We start from the raw sequence: 26315 nt of genomic DNA, 5'->3' as shown, positions 1-26315 counted from the left end.
TTTAATTTATTCAGTTTAATTGAATAAGAGATTTTATAATCGAAACTTAATCGCATTAATCAATATATATAAATAACTTTTTTAGAAAAAATTGAAATTTCAAAAAAAAAAAACCTAAGTGAATTTTTAAATTCTCTCGGTTAAATAAGCTAACCTAACCAAACTTGAAATGTAAAATGACGTGCACCATGGTTGAGTTAGCCACTGTTATACCATTGGCTCCTATGAAGCTGAATCATGTTTCCTGAAAACTTACCATCTTTATTTGGCCACTTTAGCCATGAATCACATACAGTTAAGGTCATTATTTCATCACATGACAAAAGGTTAGTTATTGTGCTGTGCCTCAATAATAGCTAAGGGAGGTTTTTTTTTTTTGGGGGTTGTTTCCTGATTCCAGTCCCATTGCTTATATTTTTTTTGTCACTTGCCAGTTCAAACGACACAACTTTATGGTGTAATGTGCAATTGACAAAAGATGGCATTGGGGTTTGTCTTCCCAACATCAATTTAGACAATTGCACTGATATTGTATCCACTTATCCCAGAGTAAGACAGCATACATGGTTAATGGCGTAAACACATCGGGCTGGTTCTCTGTGTGGACTTCACCATAAATGATTTGTCACAAGTTTACTGTTAGTACAAAATATGTCTGCATACACATTGTTTTAAAATAAGCGTGAAGGATGACATATTCATTGATCCTCTTCAAAATTTGAGTAAGACAAAAGCCGACGAAGATAATATTGGTGTTGACGGAGAGGCGACTTTGACGCACCCTGTGTATGCGCGTCGGAAAGACGAACCCCCCTAGAACCTCCAAAGGCTGTGGTAGAAGAACTGGTGGCACTCAGACAGCCACACAAAGCGTTAGAGACCAGAAACCAGGGAAAAAGTCCCCAATGCAGACCCTCTGATGCTTAAGTCAGATCTTTTTTCCCGGAAGAACAGTATACAATGAAAAAAAGAACTGTTGAAAATGAGTATGTATGTGTGCGTACCTGGTCAAGAAAGATGACTTCCCTTTTTATATGACACTGCATACCTTTAGAGTCTGATCGTTGTTAGAGAATATCGAGTGTCAGGATCTATCAGGTGAGAGAGGATGTACGGAACCACCTTCTATTGGTGGAAGGAAGGTTCCACTCTCGGGGAGTGACAGACCACTGGAATATTTCCTGGCGTATGACAGTTATTCTCTGACAGGAGGTTACGATTCCCTGACATTGTTGTCGCTTAGTGCTTTTCGTCCCGGCCAGGTTCAGCTATAGCCAGCTCAGGATGATCGCTCAGTTGTACTACCAGGACTGAGCCTTGATGATGAGCTGCGGTGAACTGATCGGGCTTTATCTGAGACTATGTCGAGAGACTCATCTTTCATGATTTGACCGCTGGAGAGCCGGTCGGGAGTTATCTTAGTAAACGTACCAGGACCATCTATAAAGCATGAGCTGAGAAGATCTGATCAACCGGGGGCAGGCCAGGAACTGGTCCAAGTTTCGTCTTACGTTTCAGATCTAGGAACCTGCCCTGCCTGTGATCGACTAGAAATTATACGGATCTGGGGACTTACCCTATCTGTGACCGGCCAGGGCTTGCGACTGACCAGGAATTATGCGGTTGATGATGCAAGGCGAGCTAACTCCTCTCGTCTTTTCTTGACTGTTAACTGTCACGTTCTTTTGACTTTTGACTGTTACGCCCCCTTGATTTTTGACACCCTGATCTTATCGAACTCCTCCTTTACGTACCGTATCACTCATCATTGACTATATCTGGATCAGTAACTAACACAAGCAATTTATTCTCGAACGCCTAAACAAATCACGTGGTTCACTGTTGAGTAATCTCACATTTATTAAGGTGTTTGCTCCTGGAATTCTTGTTCCAAAGAATTGAATTTGGTCAGTTTCAAGTGAAAATTATCTGCTACCTTACACATCCATTGTGAACGATGCTCATAAAGCTGGGTTGGAGATTTACGCAGCAGACTTTGCAAATGATAACATTTTGAGCTTTAACTACAGCTATGATCCGGTAGCAGGGTATCTCATGTTCATTAACAATGGAGTTTTCTCAGTTGATGGGCTACTGACAGACTTCCCTATAACTCCATCAGAAGCAATAGGTAAATCTTTCTCTTTCTTTTGCCCTGAAGATTTAAACAATTTGTTATTTTCTTGTAAGAGAAACTAATTTCTTCCCTCCAAAACACCAGCTGTGCAACTAAGCTTCGTATAAAGTGTTCTTCTTCTTGCTTCAGACTATCTTCCATGTTCTTTTAGTTTGATAAATGCAAACAAGAATTAAATGCATCAGCCATCATTTTTTTCGCCGAGATGAATATTTTTTTGACAGTGTGATAGCTAATCACATATTTGAATTTCCGGATACTACTTTGAATTAGTTTTAATTGTTGCATGTTGTTTGTCTCAGTTAAACAAAAGCATATGCTGATTTCCCTTATAACACTCAACTTTAGACACAATTACCGCTTATGATTGTTCTTCTCCATATTTTCCTCTAAAATTATAATACAGGGAAACCTTTAATCATCTCACATAATGGAGCCAGTCGAGAATGTAGACTATCCAGATTAATTAATCAATTGACCAAATACTTCTTATACATTAAATATTCTACTGTCCTTAGGACAAATATCAATGAACTTACATATACATCATATGGTATGGTGCAGAATCCACGGCACAAAAATAGTGGAGCTTTCATGACACTATCTGATTTTCTAACATTTGCGGAAAACAAACCTTTGTCTGGGATCTTAATCTCCGTGGAGGTGAGAGTAAAGAGACAATCACTTGTACCTTTGATCCAAATGAATATCATCATCAAAATTCTTCTAATTATATAGTTCTTAAGACTGCAATTCTAAACAATATCCAATTTGCAAATAAGAATGTTTTATAGGATTAAGCCTTTAGTAGATACTAATGCCTCCATGGTTACAGCATGCTGCTTTTATGGCTCAGCAATTAGGCTTTAGCATAGTAGATTCTGTCATTTCTACCCTAAATGATGCCGGTTATAACAAGACATGATTCAGTCATGTGACAAAGCGCTGTTCTAGTGAAGTTCAAGCAGCTAACAAAGTATAAGCTTGTCTATCAAATTGATAAGTCCATTCGTGATGCTATCAGTTCCTCAGTGGCGGATATCAAGAGATTTGCCAATGCTGTGGCCCTTGGGAAACAATCCATTTATCCTTCATCCATGCTGTTTTTTACATTGTTGATGATTATATTTGCGTCGACCTTCTTATCCGACTCAAACCCGAATGCTTTTCTGAAATTTGTCACGGCGAGTAAGCAAGCTACTGCGGTGATCATCTGGCTCCGTTTACTATTCTTTTTTGATTTGATTATGTTCCTTTTTTTTTTATGGTTCCTCATCCTTCTGTTGTTTATTCTACTCTACTCTAAGCTATCAAAACCACTGTCAACATTTCAATGTAGCATTTCATGGTATTGAATCTGTTATCTGTATTGTTCTTTCCACATGTTCAGTAAATATTTGAAAAAATGTTGGTCAATATTATATTTTAACTCTGAGGGGTAAAGTGAAAACATCCTGTTACTTAGGGAGTGAAGTGAAAATTTACCATTTATTTATTTGTTTATTTTGGAAACTATTTTATTTATTTATAAATTTAATATACGGTTTGGATGTGTATTCATGGCCGTTCTTAATCTTTACTATTGCGTGACTTAAACCCCTTATATCATATGAGGTAATACAAGGAGAGATTTAGAAGAAAATTTAACTTATAGCAAATGATTTTAATTTTTAAGTATTGCCTCTATCTTTATTTTTTTAGTGCGGCCAGACTTTATTATTTTTATAATTTTATACATCTCTAGAGGCACTTATAAAAATTTGAGATAGGACAACTATCCCATCAAAACTATATGTGACTCTGTTCATCATTACGTGTGCAATATAATACATGAACGCATGCGGATAACTGACTCTCATTCATAAACAAAATAATTTAATTCTTTATATCATATGTTAAATTGATAAGAACAAATATTACATTTAATCTTAGCCAAAAAGTCGCTCATAAATTAGGTAAGAGTGCGCCCATGTAATAGTACAATCCGAGAGTGATGCTCGATAATTCCAACAGCAAGAACTCTCTTTATAAAAAATTAATTTAATATCATACTTGATCTTAGCTAACAAGTCGAGAAAAATATGAATTTTAACATCGCCGACTCAAGATATTTATAGATGTTTCTCAATAATACGTCATAGCTGAGTCTTAAACTTTAGATAATTCATTAATTAATGAGAAAAATTTTCAATAACACACCGAGTCTTAAACTCTAGATATGCATCTGTAGAAATTATTAATAAACTTTAAAATTATTTTCGATGTGAAAAAAAAGACATTAACATAATTTTATTTTAGACTCCATCAAAATTAGTTAGTAAAATAGATATATTTTTAATAAAATAGTAAAATTAATGAATTAAATAATAAATATACTTTTCAAATTTATTTATTAAATTTAATGAGATATTTAATTTTGTTCATTTAATTACAAACTTTAACTTTTTACAAAACAATTAAAAAAAATAAAATATGATTAGCTACTCGCAATCGTGCACGGTTCAATACTTAGCCAAACTGCATGTCAAAATGATCAAATTACATTTCCTGCTTTTATCCCTAATCAATTTCTAATCTGGTCGTCTCCTCCAGGCATCCTCCTCACTCCGCTTTCCTCCCCATCTCGGCCATGCCGCCATTTCGGACGCCGCTTCCGTTCTTCTTGAATCTCTTCATGGCAATGTCCGCGATGAAATCTACAATCGGGTTGCCTTGTGATGAAATTATAATAGAAATTTATTGTATAAAATAATAAATCATATCTTGTTATGGTGAATTTTGGAGAGGAGAAAATGCTGGATGGAGGAAGACGTCTCTTGTTGTCAGAAGAGTGATTATAAAATTGAAAAGCTCTCCGTAATTTCACAAATCAATTCCCGAAACCTCAGATATTCTTCTTATATGTGAAAACGAATTTTACGTTCACAACCCCTCTCTTCCTTTCTCCGTGAACCATCCTTGGGTGCACCTTTTATAATGAAAATTATTTCAAGTGTAAAAGAGACTTTTTCCTAAAAAGAAAGTGGTATTCCAACCGTCCAAGTTCCCATTTCCTACATCTCCACTTGTCCAAAGTAAATCACTAAAACTAATCAGTCACAAAACTAAATAAATCGCATAGATTATATAAGGGTTTAGTCATAAAGATTATATCAGAACATCTAATTCATACTTAGAGAAAATAGTTCGCGCGACAATAAGTACATTGAGCGATAATTACTAAGAAGATTATTATACCTTATATAGCCAATGTCCCAACTTAGAGGTCGGTCGGTCCTGGACGACTGCCTAGGACCCAAAATTTGGGAGGGACCCACTGGTGTTAATGTCAAGTGGTAAGAAATGTCAAGGGTAAATACACACGTGTTATGTTTGCAGGTAAGAAATGTTTGCATGCAAGCCTTTTTATATGTATATGCATAATTTTTTAGGAATTAGATTAACTTTTCTTCGTATGAACAGTGCAACCCTCGCAAACTTCCATCGACACCTGCTTTGCTCAAATTGCTCCGTGTCTCTCAGATTCTCTCTATTTCTCTATTAGATTTTTTTTTTTTTTACAATTACACAACTCTTCTTCCTTTTTCATTTTTGTTTACTCTCCTCTACCTGCGACTCCACGACGGCGAGGTTACGCGGTTGCACCTTTGCGGCTTTGCCTCTATTCTACATGGTTGCACGCCTGCACCAGCACGACAGCACCTCCTGCACCGATGCACGCAGCGTTGCAAGGGCCAAGGAGCGTGCTGCGTGCAACTTCCACAGCAACGACAAGGTTTCTGAAGTCTGAACCTTTACGGCTTGCGATTTGCGAGTTGCGACAGTTGACGATTGTCATCTACAAATCTACTCTTCTGATCTTTTTCATCCAAGTGCAATTATTTCAATTATTTCTTTTATATTGAGTTGATTTAAATTATAGTTTTGCAATTATTATGGTTTTATGCATTATAAATTTATAATATGCTGTCTAAAAAATATATTTCTGGATGTGAAAAAAGAAAAAGACTAGAACAATTAAGTAAATCACAAAGAGGTGCTCTGAATAAATTCTTTGTTAAAAGATCAAGTTCTAATGAAATGGATTGACCAGTAAATAACATCAAAAGATATAAATTTATTTAATTTTTCTTTTTAGCTAGAATATATTCATTCTAATCAATCGCTTTTATAGTTATACTCCATAAAACGAATCATTCATAGTCATAGGATATATAGTCATAGGATTCACAGTCCCATTGCTTATATTTTTTTTGTCACTTACCAGTTCAAACGACACAACTTTATGGTGTAATGTGCAATTGACAAAAGATGGCATTGGGTTTGTCTTCCCAACATCAATTTAGACAATTGCACTGATATTGTATCCACTTATCCCAGAGTAAGACAGCATACATGGTTAATGGCGTAAACACATCGGGCTGGTTCTCTGTGTGGACTTCACCATAAATGATTTGTCACAAGTTTACTGTTAGTACAAAATATGTCTGCATACACATTGTTTTAAAACAAGCGTGAAGGATGACATATTCATTGATCCTATTCAAAATTTGAATAAGACAAAAATTAACGGAGATGATATTGGTGTTGACGGAGAGACGACTTTAACGCACCCTGTGTATGCGTGTCGAAAAGACGAGCCCCCCTAGAACCTCCAAAGGCTGTGGTAGAAGAACTGGTGGTACTCAGACTCTGCACACTCAGACAGCCACACGAAACGTTAAAGACCATAAATTAGGGAAAAAGTCCCCAGTGCAGACCTTCTGATGCTTAAGTCAGATCCTTTTTTCCGGGAAGAACAGTATACAATGAAAAAAAGAACTGTTGAAAATGAGTATGTATGTGTGCGTACCTGGTCAAGAAAGGTGACCTCCCTTTTTATATGACGCTGCATACTTTTAGAGTCTAACCGTTGCCAGAGAATATCGAGTGTCAGGGTCTATCAGGTGAGAGAGGATGTGTGGAACCGCCTTCTATTGGTGGAAGGAAGGTTCTACTCTCGGGGAGTGACATACCACTGGAATATTTTCTGTCGTATGATAGTTATTCTCTGACAGGAGGTTACGATTTCCTGACATTGTTGTCGCTTAGTGCTTTTCGTCCCTCCCAGGTTCAGCTATAGCCAGCTCGGGACGATCGCTCAGTTGTGCTACCAGGACTGAGCCTTGATGATGAGTTGTGGTGAACTGATCGGGCTTTATCTGAGACTATGTCGAGAGACCCATCTTTCATGATTTGACCGTTGAAGAGCCGGTCGGGAGTTGCCTTAGTAAACGTACCAGGACCATCTATAAAGCATGAGTTGAGGAGATTTGATCAACCGGGGGCAGGCCAGGAACTGGTCCAAGTTTCGTCTTACGTTTCAGATCTAGGGACCTGCCCTGCCTGTGATCGATTAGAAATTATATGGATATGGGGACTTACCCTATTTGTGACCGGCCAGGGCTTGCGACTGACCAGGAATTATGCGGCTGATGACGCAAGACGGGCTAACTCCTCCCGTCTTTTCTTGACTGTTGACTACCGCATTCTCTTAACTTTTGACTTCATGATCTTATCGAACTCCTCCTTTATGTACCGTATCACTCATCATTGATTATATCTGGATCAGTAACTAACGCAAGCAATTTATTCTCGAACGCCTAAACAAATCACATGGTCAACTGTTGAGTAATCTCACATTTATTAAGGTGTTTGCTCCTGGAATTCTTGTTCCAAAGAATTGAATTTGGTCAGTTTCAAGTGATAATTATCTGCTACCTTACACATCCATTGTGAACGATGTTCATAAAGCTGGGTTGGAGATTTACACAGCAGACTTTGCAAATGATGACATTTTGAGATTTAACTAAGCTATGATCCGGTAGCAGATCCCATCATTTTTTTCGCCGAGATGAATATTTTTTGACAGTGTGATAGCTAATCACATATTTGAATTTCCGGCTACTACTTTGAATTAGTTTTAATTGTTGCATGTTGTTTGTCTCAGTTAAACAAAAGCATATGCTGATTTCCTTTATAACACTCAACTTTAGACAATTTAAAATTATAATACAGGGAAACCTTTAATCATCTCACATAATGGAGCCAGTAGAGAGTTTTGACTATCCAGATTGCACTGATTTCGCTGACCAAAAAGATTTATTAGAATAATTCTATTATTTATTATTAGTCGAATGTTTTATAGGATTAAGCCTTTAGTAGATACTAATGCCTCCATGGTTACAGCATGCTGCTTTTATGGCTCAGCAATTAGGCTTTAGCATAGTAGATTCTGTCATTTCTACCCTAAATGATGCCGGTTATAACAAGACATGATTCAGTCATGGGACAGCGCTGTTCTAGTGAAGTTCAAGCAGCTAACAAAGTATAAGCTTGTTTATCAAATTGATAATATTAATGATAGAATTCACTCATATTATTAATGATAGTATATGATATATATAAATATCATTACAAATAAAAATTAGAAAATATATAAATTAGAAAAAAATAAGTATTTCCTAATAATAATTATTCTCTAATAATTACGAAACAAATAACTATTTTTTAATAATAATTATTTCCTAATAACTAAAAAATAAATAACTATTTACTTATAATAATTATTTCCTAATACGCCCTCTCAAGATGGTGTTCCAAAAATGACACCAATATTGCTGCAAATAGTAAACAACCGAGGTCGAGAAAGCGACTTTGTAAGTGTATCAACCAACTGATTCTCAGTAGGAATATGAGTAACTCGTAGTTCGGAGACATGACACCCAAATTATCAGTAAAAAGCACAGCAGGCATGGCTCTGCCCGTCGTTGCGTGTGCAATATAATACATGAACGCGTGCGGATAACTGACTCTCATTCATTAAAAAAAATTATTTAATTCTTTATAGCAGATATTAAATTGATAAGAACAAATACTACACTTAAACTTATTTATATCAAATATTAAATTGATAAGAACAAATATTACATTTAATCTTAGTCAAAAGGTCACTCATAAATTAGGCAAGAGTGCGCTAGACCCATGCAATAGTGCAATGCGAGGATGATGCTTGATAATTCCAGCAGCAAGAACTCCCCTTATAAAAAATTAATGTAATATCATACTTGATCTTAGCTAAAAAGTCGAGAAAAACATGCATTCTAACATGGCCGACTCAATATATTTATAGATGCTTCTCAATAATACGTTATAACTGAGTCTAAACTCTAGATCATTGATTAATTAATGAGAAAAATTCTTAATAACTAGTCTTAAACTCTAGATATGCATTTGTAGAAATTATTAATAAATTTTAAAATTATTTTCGATGTAAAAAAAAAGATCTTAACATAATTTTATTTTAGACTTCATCAAAATTAGTTAGTAAAATAGATATATTTTTAATAAAATAATAAAATTAATGAATTAAATAATAAATATATTTTTCAAATTTATTTATTAAATTTAATGAGATATTTAATTTTGTTCATTTAATTACAAACTTTAACTTTTTACAAAACAGTTAAAAAATAAAATATGATTTGCTACTCGCAACCGTGCTCGGTTCAATACTTAGCCAAACTGCATGTCAAAATGATCAAATTACATTTCTTGTTTTTATCCCTAATCAGTTTCTAATCCGGCCGTCTCCTCCAGGCATCCTCCTCACTCCGCTTTCCTCCCCATCCTAGCCACGCCGCCATTTCGGACGCCGCTTCCGTTCTTCTTGAATCTCTTCATGGCACTGTCTACGATGGTTTGCCTCGTGATGAAAGTATAATAGAAATTTATTGTATGAAATAATAAATCATACCTTGTTGCGATGAAATTTGGAGAGAAGAAAATACTGGATGGAGGAAGACGCCTCTTGTTGTCAGAAGAGCGATCACAAAATCGGAAAGCTCTCCGTAAATCCACAAATCAAATCTCGCAATCTCAGATGTTCTTCTTCTATGTGAAAATGAATGTTACGTTCACAACCCCTCTCTTCCTTTCTTCGTGAACCACCCTTGGGCGCACCTTTTATAATGAGAATTATCTCAGGGGTAAAAGAGGCTTTTAATTTCCTAAAAAGAAAGTGGGCATGCCCACGTTCCCATTTCCTACATCTCCACTCGTCCAAGGTAAGTCACTAAGACTAGTTAGTCACAAACTAAATAAATCGCATAGACTATACAAGGGTTTAGTCACAAAGACTATATCAGAACATCTAATCCATACTTAGAGAAAATAGTTTGTGTGACAGCAAGCACACTGAGCGATAATTGCTAAGAAGATTGTTACACCTTATATAGCCGATGCTAACAAAGTTATTACACTTTACTTAGCCGTTTTTTCAAATGAATTAGAGACATACTTATTATGGCACATAGCCTCTTTCCTAGCGGTACATATTCGTTATCCAGAAAACATCCAATCTCCTAGTAACACAGCCATTATTTTGGAAATATCCATATCTTACTATTTATCCAAATTAAATCATCTTCATTTACATTAATATGAACATCTCTAATCCCTTATCATGACTATTATGTCAAGAGCATGTTCCATATTCAATATTCATAATCATTTCTATACATAACAGAAATGGATCGACCAGTAAATAACATCAAAAGATGTAAATTTATTTAATCTTCCTTTTTAGTTAAAATATATTCATTCTAATCAATCACTTTCATAGTTATGCTCCATAGAGCGAATCATCCATAGTCATAGGATACATGTTAAAGTAGCAGCCACTGATTAAAATTTCAAGTAAACAACTAAATAATCATAAAGGGAAAAAATCGAGATTAACTTATAATTTCAAAGGTCTCACATAGTAGAGAAATAATGATCCATTACCCTATTACTTTTATTGTCGTAATAGCACAAGTGGTATGAAACACATTCTATGATGTTATTCTCTTTACTAAAAAGATCGCATGTTTTCCTCAAATTTAACATCGTACAAATTTTGATATAGACATATATAATATCTAATCCTGAATTCAACATATGAATTTCAATCTGGCCGTCAACAAGTTTAGTAAATAGTGAGTTCACTTACTTCTATTATTATTCAACATAAGTGATCTTGACACAATTATCAAGGCGACCTTAACTTATGGATCTGTCTCTAATCACAGCTACGTAAACTGTCCTATAAGTAATAGTTTTATCTCTATTTGAACCTAACAAATAGAGATGATTGTCCATATGAGTGGATATCAACCTACTAACATGCTCACTGAGATCTTGTATGAATGTAACAAAATCATATACACTGAATAAATTATAATAAATTACACAATCAAATCACAATATTTGATTGCTATTACAATATTGTTACATTCTATGAAGTCTCAAAGACTTTACATGTTCTTTAAATGATTCTCTAGTCATTGGCTTAGTAAAAGGATAGTATAGTATGTGTAGGGACATACTCAATAATTACCTTTCTTTTAGCCACAATATCCCACACAAAGTTATATTTTATCGCTATATGCTTGTCTTTGCTGTGATATTTGAAATCCTTAGAACAAGCTATTGCAATTTGACTGTCACAGTAGATAGTTATTGGACTCCCACTGTCCTCAGCAATCTTTAGATGCTTCAGGAACCTTCTCAACTAGACTGCTTCTTGTATAGCCACTGAACATGCCACATATTCAGCTTTCATAGTTGACAAAGCAACAAGCTTGTTTCTTGCCACTCCATGAGATGGTGCCACCATTAAGCAAGTATACATAGCCTGATGTAGATTTTCTATCATCTAGGTCTCCAGCCTAATGTACATATGAATAAACTTTCAGATTCATATCTGATCCTTGAAAATAGAGACAATAATCTATTGTCGCATTCATATATCTAAATATCATTTTTACCGTCTTCCAGTGTCTCGTTCCTAGATTTGACTGGAAGTGACTGACTAAGCCAACAACATAATTGATATCGGGACGTATACACAACATAGTATACATCAAACTACTAATAGCACTGACATATGATTTTTTATTCATTTTAGCTCTTTTATCTGGAATTTTGGGGCACATACTCTTGCTCAAAATAGTACTGATCCTATTCAAAATCTGAGTCAGATGAAGGCTGGCAGAGATGACATTGGTGTTGACGGAGATGCGAATTTAATGCACCCTGTGTACGTACATCGGAAAGGTGAACCCCCACATGGAACCTCCAAAGGCTGTGTTAGAGACCAGAAACTAAGTAAAAAGTCCCCGGCGCAAGCCCTCCGACGCTCAAGTCAGGTCCTTTTTCCCCGGAAGAACAGTGTACGACTGAAAAAAGAACTGTTGAAGATGAGTGTGTATGTGTACGTACCTGGCCAAGAAAGAGGACCTCCCTTTTTATATGACGCTGCATACCTTAGAGCCTGACCATTGTCAGAGAATGTCGGGTGTTAGGGCCTGTTGAGTGAGAGAGGTTGTGCGACGACCTCCTATTGGTAGAAGGAAGGTTCCACTCTCAGAGAATGATATACCACTAGAATATTTCCTAGCGTTTGACAATTATTCTCTGACAGGAGGTTATAATTCTCTGACATTGTTATCGCTTAGTGCTTTTCGTCATGCCCAGGTTTAGCTATAGCCAGCTTAGGACAACTGCTCAGATGTGCTACCAGGACTGAGCCTTGATGATGAGCTATGGTGAACTGATCATGTTTTATATGAAACTGCGGCGAGAGATCCATCTTTCATGATTTGACCGTTGAAGGGTCGGTTGGGCGTTGTCTCAGTAAAAGTACTAGGTGTTGGTGCGGTTTGCACTAACGATTTAACCCAGGTTTTGATGAATGACAAATCAGGTTAAGTTAGCTTGTTGTTGTCTAACACTCTGATCGAGTGTGCAGGAAAAGTCCAGACAGGTCGACGGGCTGACCAGATGTCTGGCGAGAAGTCCAAGCGGGTCGACGGGCTGACCGGACGCTTGGCGAGAAGTCCAGCTAGGTCGACGGGCTGACCGGATAGCTGGCGAGAAGTCCAAGCGGGTCGACGGGCTGACCGGACGCTTGGCGAGAAGTTCAGACGGGTCGACGGGCAGACCGGACGTCTGGCAGGTAAGTCACTGGAGGGGAGTGACTGCGAGGACGCATTCCCGGGAAGGGAACATTAGGCGTCGATCCGGCTTAGATCCATTTCGGATATCTAAGTCGAGATCGTGACTAGATTCCGGTCTCGGAAAGACGGAATCTAAGTCATACTTTGCTTATCTATAAAACTGTGCTAACAATCTTTGCTGCAGGGTACATTTGCCTCGGACTAACCTTTTCTTGCAGGAGAAGGACTTTCTGGAGAAGAGGGGTCCGGGCGCCCGGGAGGCAAGTTTTATCCCGATTGTGCGTCGCCACGTGGAGCTCACTGGTTGGACCTGCCACGTCTCACCAGGGCGCCTGGAAGGGATCCGGGGCGCCCTGAGCTTCATATAAAAGAAAGGGCAAGGGTAGAGCTTCTACAAGAACTCAGAATCCAAGATCTGCTGCTCTGTGCTCTTGCGACGCCACGAAAAACTCTCCGACTCAGTGCTGGTTTTGTTTTAATTCTATTGTCGGTATTTTCTTTATCTGTCAATTCTTGTACTTAACTCTGTAATATTCGAATTGATAGTGATTGCCCAACGAAAGTGGTCAAGGACCACGGGCCTTCGAGTAGGAGTCGTCACAGGCTCCGAACGAAGTAAAAATATTTGTGTCTACTTTATCTTTTTCCGCTGCGTTTATACTCATCTTTATCGAATCGATATTCACCCCCCCCTCTATCGAATCCAACGGTCTTACAAGTGGTATCAGAGCAGGTACCGCTCTGATTTGGTGCAACCACCAATCAGACAAAGAGGGGGTCTTTTTAAAGAAAAATTATATATCGTTCGTTTTTAAAATAAAACCTTACGCCTTTCGTTTTTTCCCTCCAAAACTGGTTTTGAAAAATACATCGTCATCTTTTCACTATTATTTAGTATCGACAAAATATTACATTTTCAAAAATTTGAGATAATATTTTTTATTAATATTTTAATAATATTTTATTATTTTAAAAAAAAAATTAGTAGTGAAATATTATTTTTTTTTCAACACTGCTAATCCAAGACCAAGTCTTGGGATTTTGTCTTTGTTTCATTGTGTGCAAGAAAAATGTCTTTTCAAGAAGGATGGAACCCCAATGAACCACCACCGTACGATGAAGATTTCAACTACTGGAGGCGAAGAATGGAATGCTTCTTAGGAAGCGTAGATATTGATTATATGCTAATATTGAAAAAACCTTCTCAGAACTCGGAGCTGAATAAAAACGTAAGTAAAATTATTTATAATATCTTACCTAACAATATTATATGCAGACTAGAAAAATACAAGAATGCATATGAGCTATGGACCCAGTTGATCAAGCTTCACGAGACACCAATGGAGCTAGAAGATCAAGTTAAAGTCGAATCCGGACTCGAGTCAGATCCAACGGAGAAGCCTGCTGAATTAGGGGTTGCGCTCAAGGTTAGTAATAATTACCAAAACACCCTTGTTAGTAGTAGTTTAAAATATGTGCATGTTAATTTGGATATGTCTGAAAGTATATGTGAAAATAGTATACATGACAATACTTGCGAAAATACCCCTAAGATATTTTCTGATAAAATAAATATAATTAATTCAGAAAATATAGAAAATACCCCTAGGATATTTTCTGATAAAACAAATATAATTAATTTAGAAAATACAGAAAATCTAAAAATAATCAATAAATCTAAAAATTCGAATTTAAACCTAAACAAATTTGAAAATTCGAACAAAAAGGATGACAAGGTCAATATTAATCTAGACATAATTAATAAATTATTTAATAATCTAGACAATATCAATCTGGAAAATTCTATCCAAACCCAAGATAATTTAATTAACAAAAATTAAATTTTAATGATAAGACTTATTTAATAAATTCCACTAATTATATCAACTTAAAAGGTAAAGAAAATATAAGGATAAAATCAAACACTTTGATAAAATCAAACACTTTGATAAAATCAAAACGAAAGTTAACAAACTTAAAATTAAATGTAAAAGATAACATATTAAACAAAAATAATCTAGAAAATTTAAAATTAACAATTAATAAAAAGTTAAAAGATAAATCTTTAAAGAAATATAATTCAAACAATTTAATTAACTCAAAAATAAATAAAAACCTAAACTTTAAAAATAAGCTATTAAAGAAAGATAATTCAATTAACCCAATAAAATTGAAATTGAAATTGAAAGAAAATTTAAATGTTAAATATACTCTTTTAAAGAAAGATAATTTGACCAATTTAATTAATTCAAAATTAAAAACTTAAATTTAAATTACAAATTAAACAATAAAACTTAACTAAAACCAACTCTAATTATACAAGAAATCTTAAAAAGAAAAATCAATAATTTAAGGGGAGGCTCCAGAATAGCTGGCACCTCCAAAAATAACTTACCCGACAGGGTAACCCAAATAAACTAACCCAGCAGGGTAATTAGGATTAGTTAAAAAGGGACCCAGTTTAACTTGAATCACGGTACGGGTAAAGTTTTTGGATGATAGTACGTTAGGGAAGCTTGGGCATCGCATGTCTAGAAAGATATGGCTTCGATCTGGTGCATTTGGCCAAGTGGAACTGACCGAAACTACCCTTAAACAGAACCTAACTAGTTAGACCAATGTTTAGTACTAAGCTCCATGGATAGGACTATTCGGAAAACCTCGAAAGGTTGGTTACTTCTAATGACGTCCAAGTGACTCGCCAAGCTTAGAAGTTTATCCGAAAAATGCCTATTTGTTGATACCAAAGCTAAACCTGAATCTAACACAAGTTAAATCAAACTCTATAATTAAATCTAATTCATCTCACAAAATTGTAGGATTCCCTGATTGAAAATATAGATCAGGTGAGATGACTAAGGACCTAAAAGAAATTAATTAAATTAAATTAAATTAAAATTAAATCAATTAAATTAAAATAACATTTTCTTTAATTTAAAAATTTATTTTAAAAATTAAATTTAATTTCTCTTTTACTTACAAATTTATTTTAAAAATTAAACTTAAATTATCTTAACCTAAAAATTATTTTAAAAACTCTTTTAAAAGTTCTTTTAAAACATATTTTAAAAATTCTTTTAAAAATTTTAAAACTAATTTTAAAAATTATTTTAAAAGTTCTTTTAAAACTTATTTTAAAAATTCTTTTAAAACTTTTAAAACTAATTTTAAAAATTATTTTTAAAAAAAAAAACTTTTAAAACTTATTTTAAAAATTCTTTTAAAACTTATTTTAAAAACTCTTTTAAAAATTCTTTTAAAAACTTTTAAAACTAATTTTAAAAATTCTTTTAAAAGTTCTTTTAAAACTTATTTTAAAAATTCTTTTAAAACTTTTAAAACTTATTTTAAAAATTCTTTTAAAAACTTTTAAAACTTATTTTAAAAATTCTTTTAAAACTTTTAAAACTTATTTTAAAAATTCTTTTAAAAACTTTTAAAACTTATTTTAGAAAATTCTTTTAAAAAAAAAAAAACTTTTAAAAACATATTTTGAAAATTATTTTAAAAATTCTTTTTAAAAACTTTTAAAACTTATTTTGAAAATTATTTTAAAAATTCTTTTATAAACTTTTAAAACTTATTTTAAAAATTCTTTTAAAACCTTTAAAACTAATTTTAAAAAATTATTTTAAAAACTTTTAAAACTTATTTTAAAAATCATTTTAAAAATTATTTTAAAACTTTTAAAACTTATTTTAGAAATTCTTTTAAAAATTACTTTTAAAAAAACTTATTTTTTTTTTTAAAAAAAAAACCTTTTAAAAATTACTTTTAAAACTTTTAAAAATTCTTTTAAAAATTACTTTTAAAAACTTTTAAAACTTATTTTAAAATCTATTTAAAAAAAAAAATAACTTTTAAAACCTATTTTAAAAATTCTTTTAAAAATTACTTTTAAAAACTTTTAAAAATTATTTTAAAAACTCTTTTAAAAAATAACTTTTAAAACTTATTTTAAAAATTCTTTTAAAAATTATTTTTAAAATTATTAAAACTTATTTTAGAAAACTCTTTTAAAAATAACTTTTCACTTTAATAATAATAATAATAAAAACTATTAAAAATTATGATTTAGACTTTAGGCATATTTTTAACATTAAACATTATTGTAACCTCAAACATTATTTTAACTTTAAAACTTTAAAGATTAAAACATATTTTTATAGTTAAAACTTAACATCAAAACTTTAAAGTTAATTTAGGTTTAAGACTTAAAATTTAAACATAATTCACAATTAAAATCAAACTTAAATTACCTTCAAAAACTATGTTCAGAATAAACTTAAAACTAAATAAAATTAAATAATTAAATTCAAAATTACATTGAAAAATATTGTTAACAAATAACTAAAATTTGACTAACTTAAGATTATAAACTCAATTAAATAAGTGAATAATTGAAATAAGAACTTAAAAAATTAACTTACACTAAATAGTTAATTAATTCTTAATTTAACTCAATAAATATTAATTTTAACGTTAATCAAAATCCTAATTTCACTATAAATTAAATCATAAGTTATCCTTATTAACTATTAATTCAAATTGAACTTTAACTATGTTGAATAATTTTTTTTACTTCAAATTACTACTAACTTTAAACTAAGTTAATCCAACTTAAAAGGAAATAAGTGAAAAAATCGAATTATAACTAATACTTTTATTAACCAATTCAATTAATTAATACAAAGGTTAAATCATTTTAAATAAGTATTAAATTATTAAATCAAGTAAAAATTAATCGATAAATTATTGATAATGGTTAACTGTTATTGAATTAATAAAATCGTATCTTATTTAACCTTAAACTAAAGCTTACAAGCCTGAATCTAAAATTAATGATTAATCAAACTCAAATAGATAATTATACCAAGGATACAGAGATAATAATATAAGTGTTACTAGGTAGACAAATGTGTCAGGGCTTGAAATTTAACACACTCAAACCTTAGCATTATATTAAGGGGGAGTAATAAATAAGGAGGATTAATATATTAACGGAGTATCAAATTCAGGGGGAGGTTTATTTATCTCCTTAAGTGTTAGTTTTTAATCTTCTCTTTAAAATCTCTCTAGAAAATTCTACCTCAATTTAAAAAAAAAAATTACTTTGAATATTTTTAGCAAATACTTTTAAAATTTTATGTCAAGTTCAGGGGGAGAGATTAATTAAAATTTTCCCTTTATTTAAAAATATTTTAAAATTTATGTTTGAAAAATATTTTCTTAAACCTATTTTTGAAAAACTAAGCTGTTTTACTTTTTATTGAAAATTGATTAGATTTAACTTAGTTTTTGAAAACTGAATTTAAAACTCTAGTTCTTAAAATTTGATTTTACTTAATTTTGACATTTTGATTTGAAAGTTAACTTTTACAAAAAATTAGTTTTAAAAATTGCTTTGTTATTGAAAATTGTGGAAATTAGATTTCTTTCGAAACTTAAGTTTACAAACAAAGCTTCTCAAAATCATTTTCCTTAATTTTGAAAATTGATTCTTTTACAAACTTAGTGTTGAAAAATAAATTTCAATCAGTTTTGAAAACTTAGTTTTGGAATTTTGATGTTGAGAACTTATGTTTGAAAAGTTGAAACTTACTTTGAAAATTTAACTTGCAAAAACTTAGTGTTGAAAATTGTGGAAATTAGATTTTTCAAAAACTTAAGTTTACAAATTAAATCTTTTAATCCTTTTCAAACTCAGTTTTGGAATTTTTGAAAACTTATTTGAAAAGCATTTCAAAATTGAAACTTGTATGTGAGATTTTGTCTAAACTTGGCTATTTTTCTAAAAGCTAACGCTTTAAACAAGTTTCAAAAGTTTAAACTTCCCCAGATTATCTTGACATGTTTTTTGTTTAAAGTCTATGCTTAGTTAATCCATGCTTATTTTTGATGAATGCCAAAGGGGGAGAGTTAGGTGGTTAAGTTAGCTGAACCAAACTGAAAATACAAACTAACTTAAAAACCACATTAAATGCATGTTGTTTTATGCATATGTTTACACTAACTTAACCAGGTTGTCATTCCATCAAAAAGGGGGAGATTGTTGGTGCGGTTTGCACTAACGATTTAACCCAGGTTTTGATGAATGACAAATCAGGTTAAGTTAGCTTGTTGTTGTCTAACACTCTGATCGAGTGTGCAGGAAAAGTCCAGACAGGTCGACGGGCTGACCAGATGTCTGGCGAGAAGTCCAAGCGGGTCGACGGGCTGACCGGACGCTTGGCGAGAAGTCCAGCTAGGTCGACGGGCTGGATAGTGGCGAGAAGTCCAAGCGGTCGACGGTGACCGGACGCTTGGCGAGAAGTCCTGCTAGGTCGACGGGCCGGATAGTGGCGAGAAGTCCAAGCGGTCGACGGGCCACCGGACGCAGAAGTCGACGGGTCGCACGGGCGCCGGACGTCTGGCAGGTAAGTCAAGGAAGTGACTGCGAGGACGCGTTCCCGGGAAGGGAACATTAGGCGTCGATCCGGCTTAGATCCATTTCGGATATCTAAGTCGAGATCGTGATTAGATTCCGGTCTCGGAAAGACGGAATCTAAGTCATACTTTGCTTATCTATAAAACTGTGCTAACAATCTTTGCTGCAGGGTACATTTGCCTCGGACTAACCTTTTCTTGCAGGAGAAGGACTTTCTGGAGAAGAGGGGTCCGGGCGCCCGGGAGGCAAGTTTTATCCCGATTGTGCGTCGCCACGTGGAGCTCACTGGTTGGACCTGCCACGTCTCACCAGGGCGCCTGGAAGGGATCCGGGGCGCCCTGAGCTTCATATAAAAGAAGGGGCAAGGGTAGAGCTTCTACAAGAACTCAGAATCCAAGATCTGTTGCTCTGTGCTCTTGCGACGCCACGAAAAACTCTCCGACTCAGTGCTGGTTTTGTTTTAATTCTATTGTCGGTATTTTCTTTATCTGTCAATTCTTGTACTTAACTCTGTAATATTCGAATTGATAGTGATTGCCCAACGAAAGTGGTCAAGGACCACGGGCCTTCGAGTAGGAGTCGTCACAGGCTCCGAACGAAGTAAAAATATTTGTGTCTACTTTATCTTTTTCCGCTGCGTTTATACTCATCTTTATCGAATCGATATTCACCCCCCCCCCCCCCTCTATCGAATCCAACGGTCTTACACTAGGATCATCTATAAAGCTTGAGTTCAGGAAGTACGATCAGTCAGGTGCAGGCCAGGAACTAGTCCAAGCTTAGTGTTATGTCTCAAATCTGGTGACCTGCCCTGCCTATGACCGACCAGAAATTATGCGGATCTAGGGACCTACCCTACCAGTGACCAACCAGAAATTATGCAGCTGATGACGTAAGATAGTCTAACTTCCGTTTCTCCTTGACTATTGACTACCACGTCTTTTTAACTTTTAACTGTCACACCCCCTTGACTTTTGACTTCCTGGCCTTTTCAAACCCCTCATTTACGCACCGTATCAAGTACCTTTCACAATAGGTGTATGATCTACGTTGTAATTTGACATACTGAAATGATATAACATTATTTATATAAGATTTTTGTGACAGACCCAAAAATCTTTTAGGACGTTCTCTAATGATCATCACCTCTAAGTTGTATTTAGCTTCTCACATATCCATTGTATCAAATTGTGATGACAATCATTTCTTGACTTTATTCACATACCCTATGTTATTTTCAGCGATCAACATATCATCAACATATAATGATAAAATGACATACTTTCATTTCTCTCTTTTAAAATGCAATTATCCTCATTGATGATCTTGAAATTATAAGATAAAACGACTTCGTTAAATCTTATGTTCCATTATCTTGATATATGCTTTAGCCCATATATAGACTTTTTAAGTCTACATACTTTCTCCTCTTGACATTCAGCAATAAAATCTTCTGGCTGAACTATATAGATTTTCTCGTCAAGCTCACCATTAAGGAAAGCAATTTTTACATCCATTTGATGTAATTCCAAGTTACAATGTGTCACAAAGGCCAAAATAACTCATATCGATAAAAATTTTACTACGGGAGAAAATGTCTCTTCAAAATCAATACCCTCAATTTGGGTATATCCTTTTACAGTTAAACGAGCTTTGCATCTGCTAATCAATCCATCATCTTTCCTCTTTATTTTGAGAATCCACTTTTTTCTAATAGCCCTTCGGCTTGAAGGAATATCAACTAAGTCCCAAATATAATTTTGATTCATAAACTCCGTCTCTTCAACCATGCAACTTCTCACTTTTCTCTAACTCTACATCCCAATACTTCTTCAATAGATTGAGGTTCATCATCATCAACTGAAAGTGCCATCAATGCCTTATTCTCAATATCAAACCACTTCTTAGGTTTGATTTTACTAATACTTCTTCATAAGTTGGGCTTTTGAGAAGTCAACTCATTACTTGACATATCGCTCCCACTTGATTGACTAGACTCAGGCATCCCTTTTGACACCTCTCTTATTGATAATATCTCATCCTCCTGAAATAGAAGAACTCTTTTATCAAATCACCTCTGGTTGGGAACTTTGTTTCGAAAAAAGTCACATCGCCTATGAAAACATAACTTTTGGAGGTCTCATGATATCTAATAAAGATACATTTCTTACCCCTATGTCCTAGTTTTCCATACATGTGAGAACTATCATAAACATAAGTGGTTGACTCCTAGGGTCTCAGATTACTCAAATCCAATTTTCTGCCTGTCCAATATCCATATGGGATAGATGAAACTGATTTTAAAGGCACCTTGTTAAGTATATAGACCACAGTTATTAATGCATCTCCCCAATAGAAGATCAGCAAATTAACTTGTGCCATCATAGACCTAACATTTCAAGAAGAGTTTTTTTCTTTTATCAGTTACCTCATTTTGCTATGAAGTTCCAAGGATTGTCAGTTGTCTAATAATCCCTCTATCATTACATATTATCTTGAATATATCAGACAAATATTCCCATCCACGGTCTGTGCGTAAAATCTTAACTTTATGTTCTGTTTAATTCTCAACTTCGTTCATATAATGAATAAAATAATCCAATGCTTCATATTTATGAGTGGAAAACAATCTATTTTATAGATACGCAGCATTCTTATCATAGAACCTGACAGCTCTCAATTCTATAAAGGAATAACTGTTTTTTGGTAATGCACTATTCGCATAGCTTGTAGTAGCTTGAATTATTGCATAAATATGCAGAAAATAGTTGCCACCGAAACAAAATTTCCCATAGCTCATGTTATATTCAAGTATTCAAGTTTGCTCGATGCTTTTCATTGCTAGTGTGTTAACATTGTGCCAGATGATGCATAAATTACGTGAATCGCCATTAGCACTCTTAAGAAGAGGGTTTGCAAGCATTGAAAGGGAAACAAAACAAAACCAGCAACCAAAACTAGAATGAAAAATGAGACCAATTCACAAGTCAAGGGCAACGAAAACCAACTTGAAGAATGAACTCATGGTGATCAGAGGAGCAAAATTCTTGAGTCATCTAAGAAGGTAGTTCCCATCAATATCAATTCCAAAACAAAAAGCAAGAAACACCCACTAAAAAGATCGAGGAATTACACTTAAGTACATGTGGCCTGTATTAGACAGTTTAAACGCTCAAAATAGTGGTACTAGGAGTCAAATGAGTTTAGTAACCAAGGGTATCATGAACGCTAAACATGAAAATGAATAATAATAATAAATAAATAAATAAATAAAATCAACTCAAATTCTGGTCGTTCAGGCTCAATTCATCGAGCTATAGTCAATATGGGCCCGGCCCAAATACGCGTGTTCGCTCTTCTAACGGTCTTGCTCTTCAATAAAAGCGTGAGAACGTGGCATCCCTTCCTTCCGACTCTGATACCGTCACTAAGCTCAGCTTCATTCTCTTCCCGCCAATCGATCGAGCAATCGCCGCCTCCACTTCGACCTCCACCTCCGCTGCTCCAGGTACGAACCCCCTCCCTCTCTTTGATATCGCCAGTCCTTCATCTTGCTTTTGGATTGACGCGGCCGAATCTCGGGCATTGTTTTTTGGTTCCATTTCGCATACTTTTGGCTTCTATTTGTAGATTGATTCTGTAGATAGCTTGCTCTTTGTTCTCCCTTTCTTTTTGATTTGATTACCAGATGCAGTGGATTAGGTGGGATCTTGCTAGCTGTTTAGTTGGGCATCTTGGGTTTTGTTAATTTGAGCTAGGTTTTTTTTAGTCCAGAGGTCATCATCGTTTGATTTTAGGGAAATGAGTAGAACTTCTGATTTCTTGTTCCTTTTTGCATGAGCTTCGGTTTGTAGATTGGTTCTTGTAGATAGTGTGCTCTTTGTTGATATTGTCTCCCGTTCTTTTCGATTTGATTATTACCAAATGCAGTCGATCTGATCTTGCTCTTTGGATGGATATCTTAGGTTTTGATTAATTTGGGTAAGGTTCTTTTAATCCAGAGGTCATCTTCGTTTGATTTTAGGGAAATAGGTAGAATCTGATTTCTTGTTCCCTTTTGATTGAGCTTTGGTTTGTAGATTGGTTCTCGTAGATAGCGTGCTCTTTGTGATCTTGCTGTTTGGTTTTGATTAATTTGAGTTAAGTTTTTTTTTTAGTTCAGAGGCCATCTTCGTTTGATTTGAGGGAAAGATTTCTTGTTCCGTTTGCTTGATCTTCAGTTTGTTGATTGGTTCCTGAAGATAGTGTGCTCTTTGTCGTTTCGATTTGATTACCAAATGCAGTCAATCTAATCTTGCTGTTTGGATGGATATCTTAGGTTTTGATTAATTTGAGTAAGGTTCTTTTAATCCAGAGGACATCTTCGTTTGATTTGTTTGTACAGACTTTTAAATGGAAGGTCATCGTACCGATGATACTGGGAGTGTTGCTAATACAAGCGAAATTTATATCGACGATGTTGTAATATGTACGAAGTATGGGGTCGACCTCCATGCTTCGTACATATTACAACATCGTCGATATAACTTCGCTTGTATTGCAACACTCCCAATATCGTTAAAGCTATTGATGACAACGAGATACAAGTCGAAATAACTTGGATTGATGGTTCTGAGACCACAGAAATTACTAGTGATGTTACCGTAGTGGACAGAAGATTCAAGCACGGTAAGGTTGTTGCTTCTGCTGTATCAACACAACAATTAGGCCTTGTTATGAATGCCAATATTTCGGTTGATTTACTTTCTATGGATGGGAAAGTGATAAGAAATGTCTGTTCTAAAGATCTCAAACCCATAAAAGAAGTCAATGTCCATGATTTTGTACTTCTGGGTTCTGCATTTGGCAAGGTAAAGAAAACCGTAGATATTGTTACCATTCTATCTGACGATGGATCCATATGTGAAGCAATTGACGTTAATCCTTTGGAACTGAGACCTCTTTTGAAGTACACTAGAAATTGCCCGTACTATCCGGGTCAAAGGGTAAGATCTGTTTTAAACACTGTTTTCAAAAGTACTAGATGGATTTCTGGCTCGCGCAAAGCTAATCGTCTTGAAGGCACTATCATCAAAGTTCACCCAGCTTCTGTGAATATCGATTGGATATATCCTTTGGATCTGAATGATACTGAGCTGCCACCTGTTGCTTGGCACAATCCGAAGGACTTAACTATGTTGTCTTTCTTTACCTACACACAATGGAAATTAATTGCTTTTTGTCAACTTCCATCTTGTCAGCAGCCACCATCTGTTGTTTCTAAAGGTACTTCAACTTCCAAAGAGACAAATGACACCAAGTCAACTGAGGGTTCTCAGGAAAGCTGGCCTGACTACGATAAAATGCTACAGAACATCTTATCTAAGAGAGAGATGAAAGCTTTGAAGAAATCTTTGGAAAAAGAAGAAAGTTTTGAAAAGTGTTTTTTCATATTAAACACATACACAACGGTTGATGTGATATGGCAGAATGGGACGAAAGAATATGAGGTGCAATCGACATCATTAATTCTGAGTTCTCAAAATGACGATCAATTCTTCCTTGGAAATTTTGTGACAAAAAAGACATTAAGCGAAGAAGGTGATTCTATTGAATGCAACCGTGTTGGTGTAGTTGTAAGTGTGAATTTTGAGGATAGAATTGTATGTGTAAGATGGAGTGACAAATTAAAACAATTGGATCGTGAGGAACTTGTTAGTGCATATGATCTTGATATAGAATATAAGTACTGCTATGGCGATTTTGCTGTGCGCGTCTCTAGTACTCCAATAGATGATGTAACAATTTTATCTAACTTTGGTAACATAGTTGATTTTCGAGATGGTGATGTTGTAGTTGCATGGGCAAATGGGGTGATATCAAAGGTATGATTGATATAAATAATAAATTCCAAATCTATAAATATCTTAATTATTTTTTTTTTCAGGTTGAACCTCAAGAAATTGTAGTCATTATTTTAAATGATGATGAAACTGGGGCGGATACATCTGACAGTAATGGACAGGTTATTCAATAAATATACCCTTGACTTGTAAATATTGTTTTTTTTTTAATATTTATGTCTTGCATTCTAGGAAACTAATTCAGTGAACAATGGCGAGGACACTACAACATCACCAGAAGTTAGTGCTGGTGAATCACAAGAAGACAACATTAGTGAATATAAATTCGAACATTATGATATTACTGAAAATGCAACATCACGAGAAGTTACTGGTGATACACAAGAAGACAACATTAGAGAATATGAATTCAAACACTTTGATATTATTGAAAATGCAACGGGTCATCATTATTATGGCGGCGATAAGACGGTAGTTGAAATCTGCTATATTTATTTTATTCTTAGATGTGAAATTTGTATTTACATTTAATTTGCATTTTATTATTGTATTAATTATATCAATCAAAATACAGGATAATAGTGGAAGGGAATGGGCTAGTAGAGTTCAACGAGAATGGAAGATTCTTCAGAAAAATCTATCTGGTAAGTCAATTATGGCCAAACCAACTGCATTAATTTTTCTTTCATATAAACTCTACTTGTACTTTGTTTACAGATGATATTTACGTTCGAGCATTTGAGGAACGAATGGATTTAATAAGGGCTGCAATAATAGGAGCAGATGGGATGCCATATCAAAATGGCATATTTTTCTTTGACTTATATCTTCCTCCAGACTACCCTAAAGTCCCACCGGTAATTGAATAA

The 26315-nt window shown here is 34.2% G+C and overlaps 1 protein-coding gene and 1 pseudogene across 1 annotated transcript; one reads left to right on the top strand and one right to left on the bottom strand.

Moving 5' to 3' along the window:
• Positions 1-237: 237 nt before the first annotated feature.
• On the top strand, positions 238-26315 carry LOC122026803 (probable ubiquitin-conjugating enzyme E2 23). Its single transcript, XM_042585518.1, has 9 exons — positions 238-326; positions 435-549; positions 689-786; positions 2031-2131; positions 24167-25467; positions 25530-25607; positions 25678-25917; positions 26021-26090; positions 26164-26315. Exons 1-9 carry the CDS (start codon positions 238-240, stop codon positions 26313-26315), a joined length of 2244 nt encoding a protein of 747 aa, XP_042441452.1.
• On the bottom strand, positions 9143-9274 carry LOC122028444 (annotated as a pseudogene).

This window comes from Zingiber officinale, chromosome 10A, assembly GCF_018446385.1.
Source record: "Zingiber officinale cultivar Zhangliang chromosome 10A, Zo_v1.1, whole genome shotgun sequence".
Classification (NCBI taxonomy): domain Eukaryota; kingdom Viridiplantae; phylum Streptophyta; class Magnoliopsida; order Zingiberales; family Zingiberaceae; genus Zingiber; species Zingiber officinale.
This window is presented reverse-complemented; position numbering and strand designations above follow the sequence as displayed.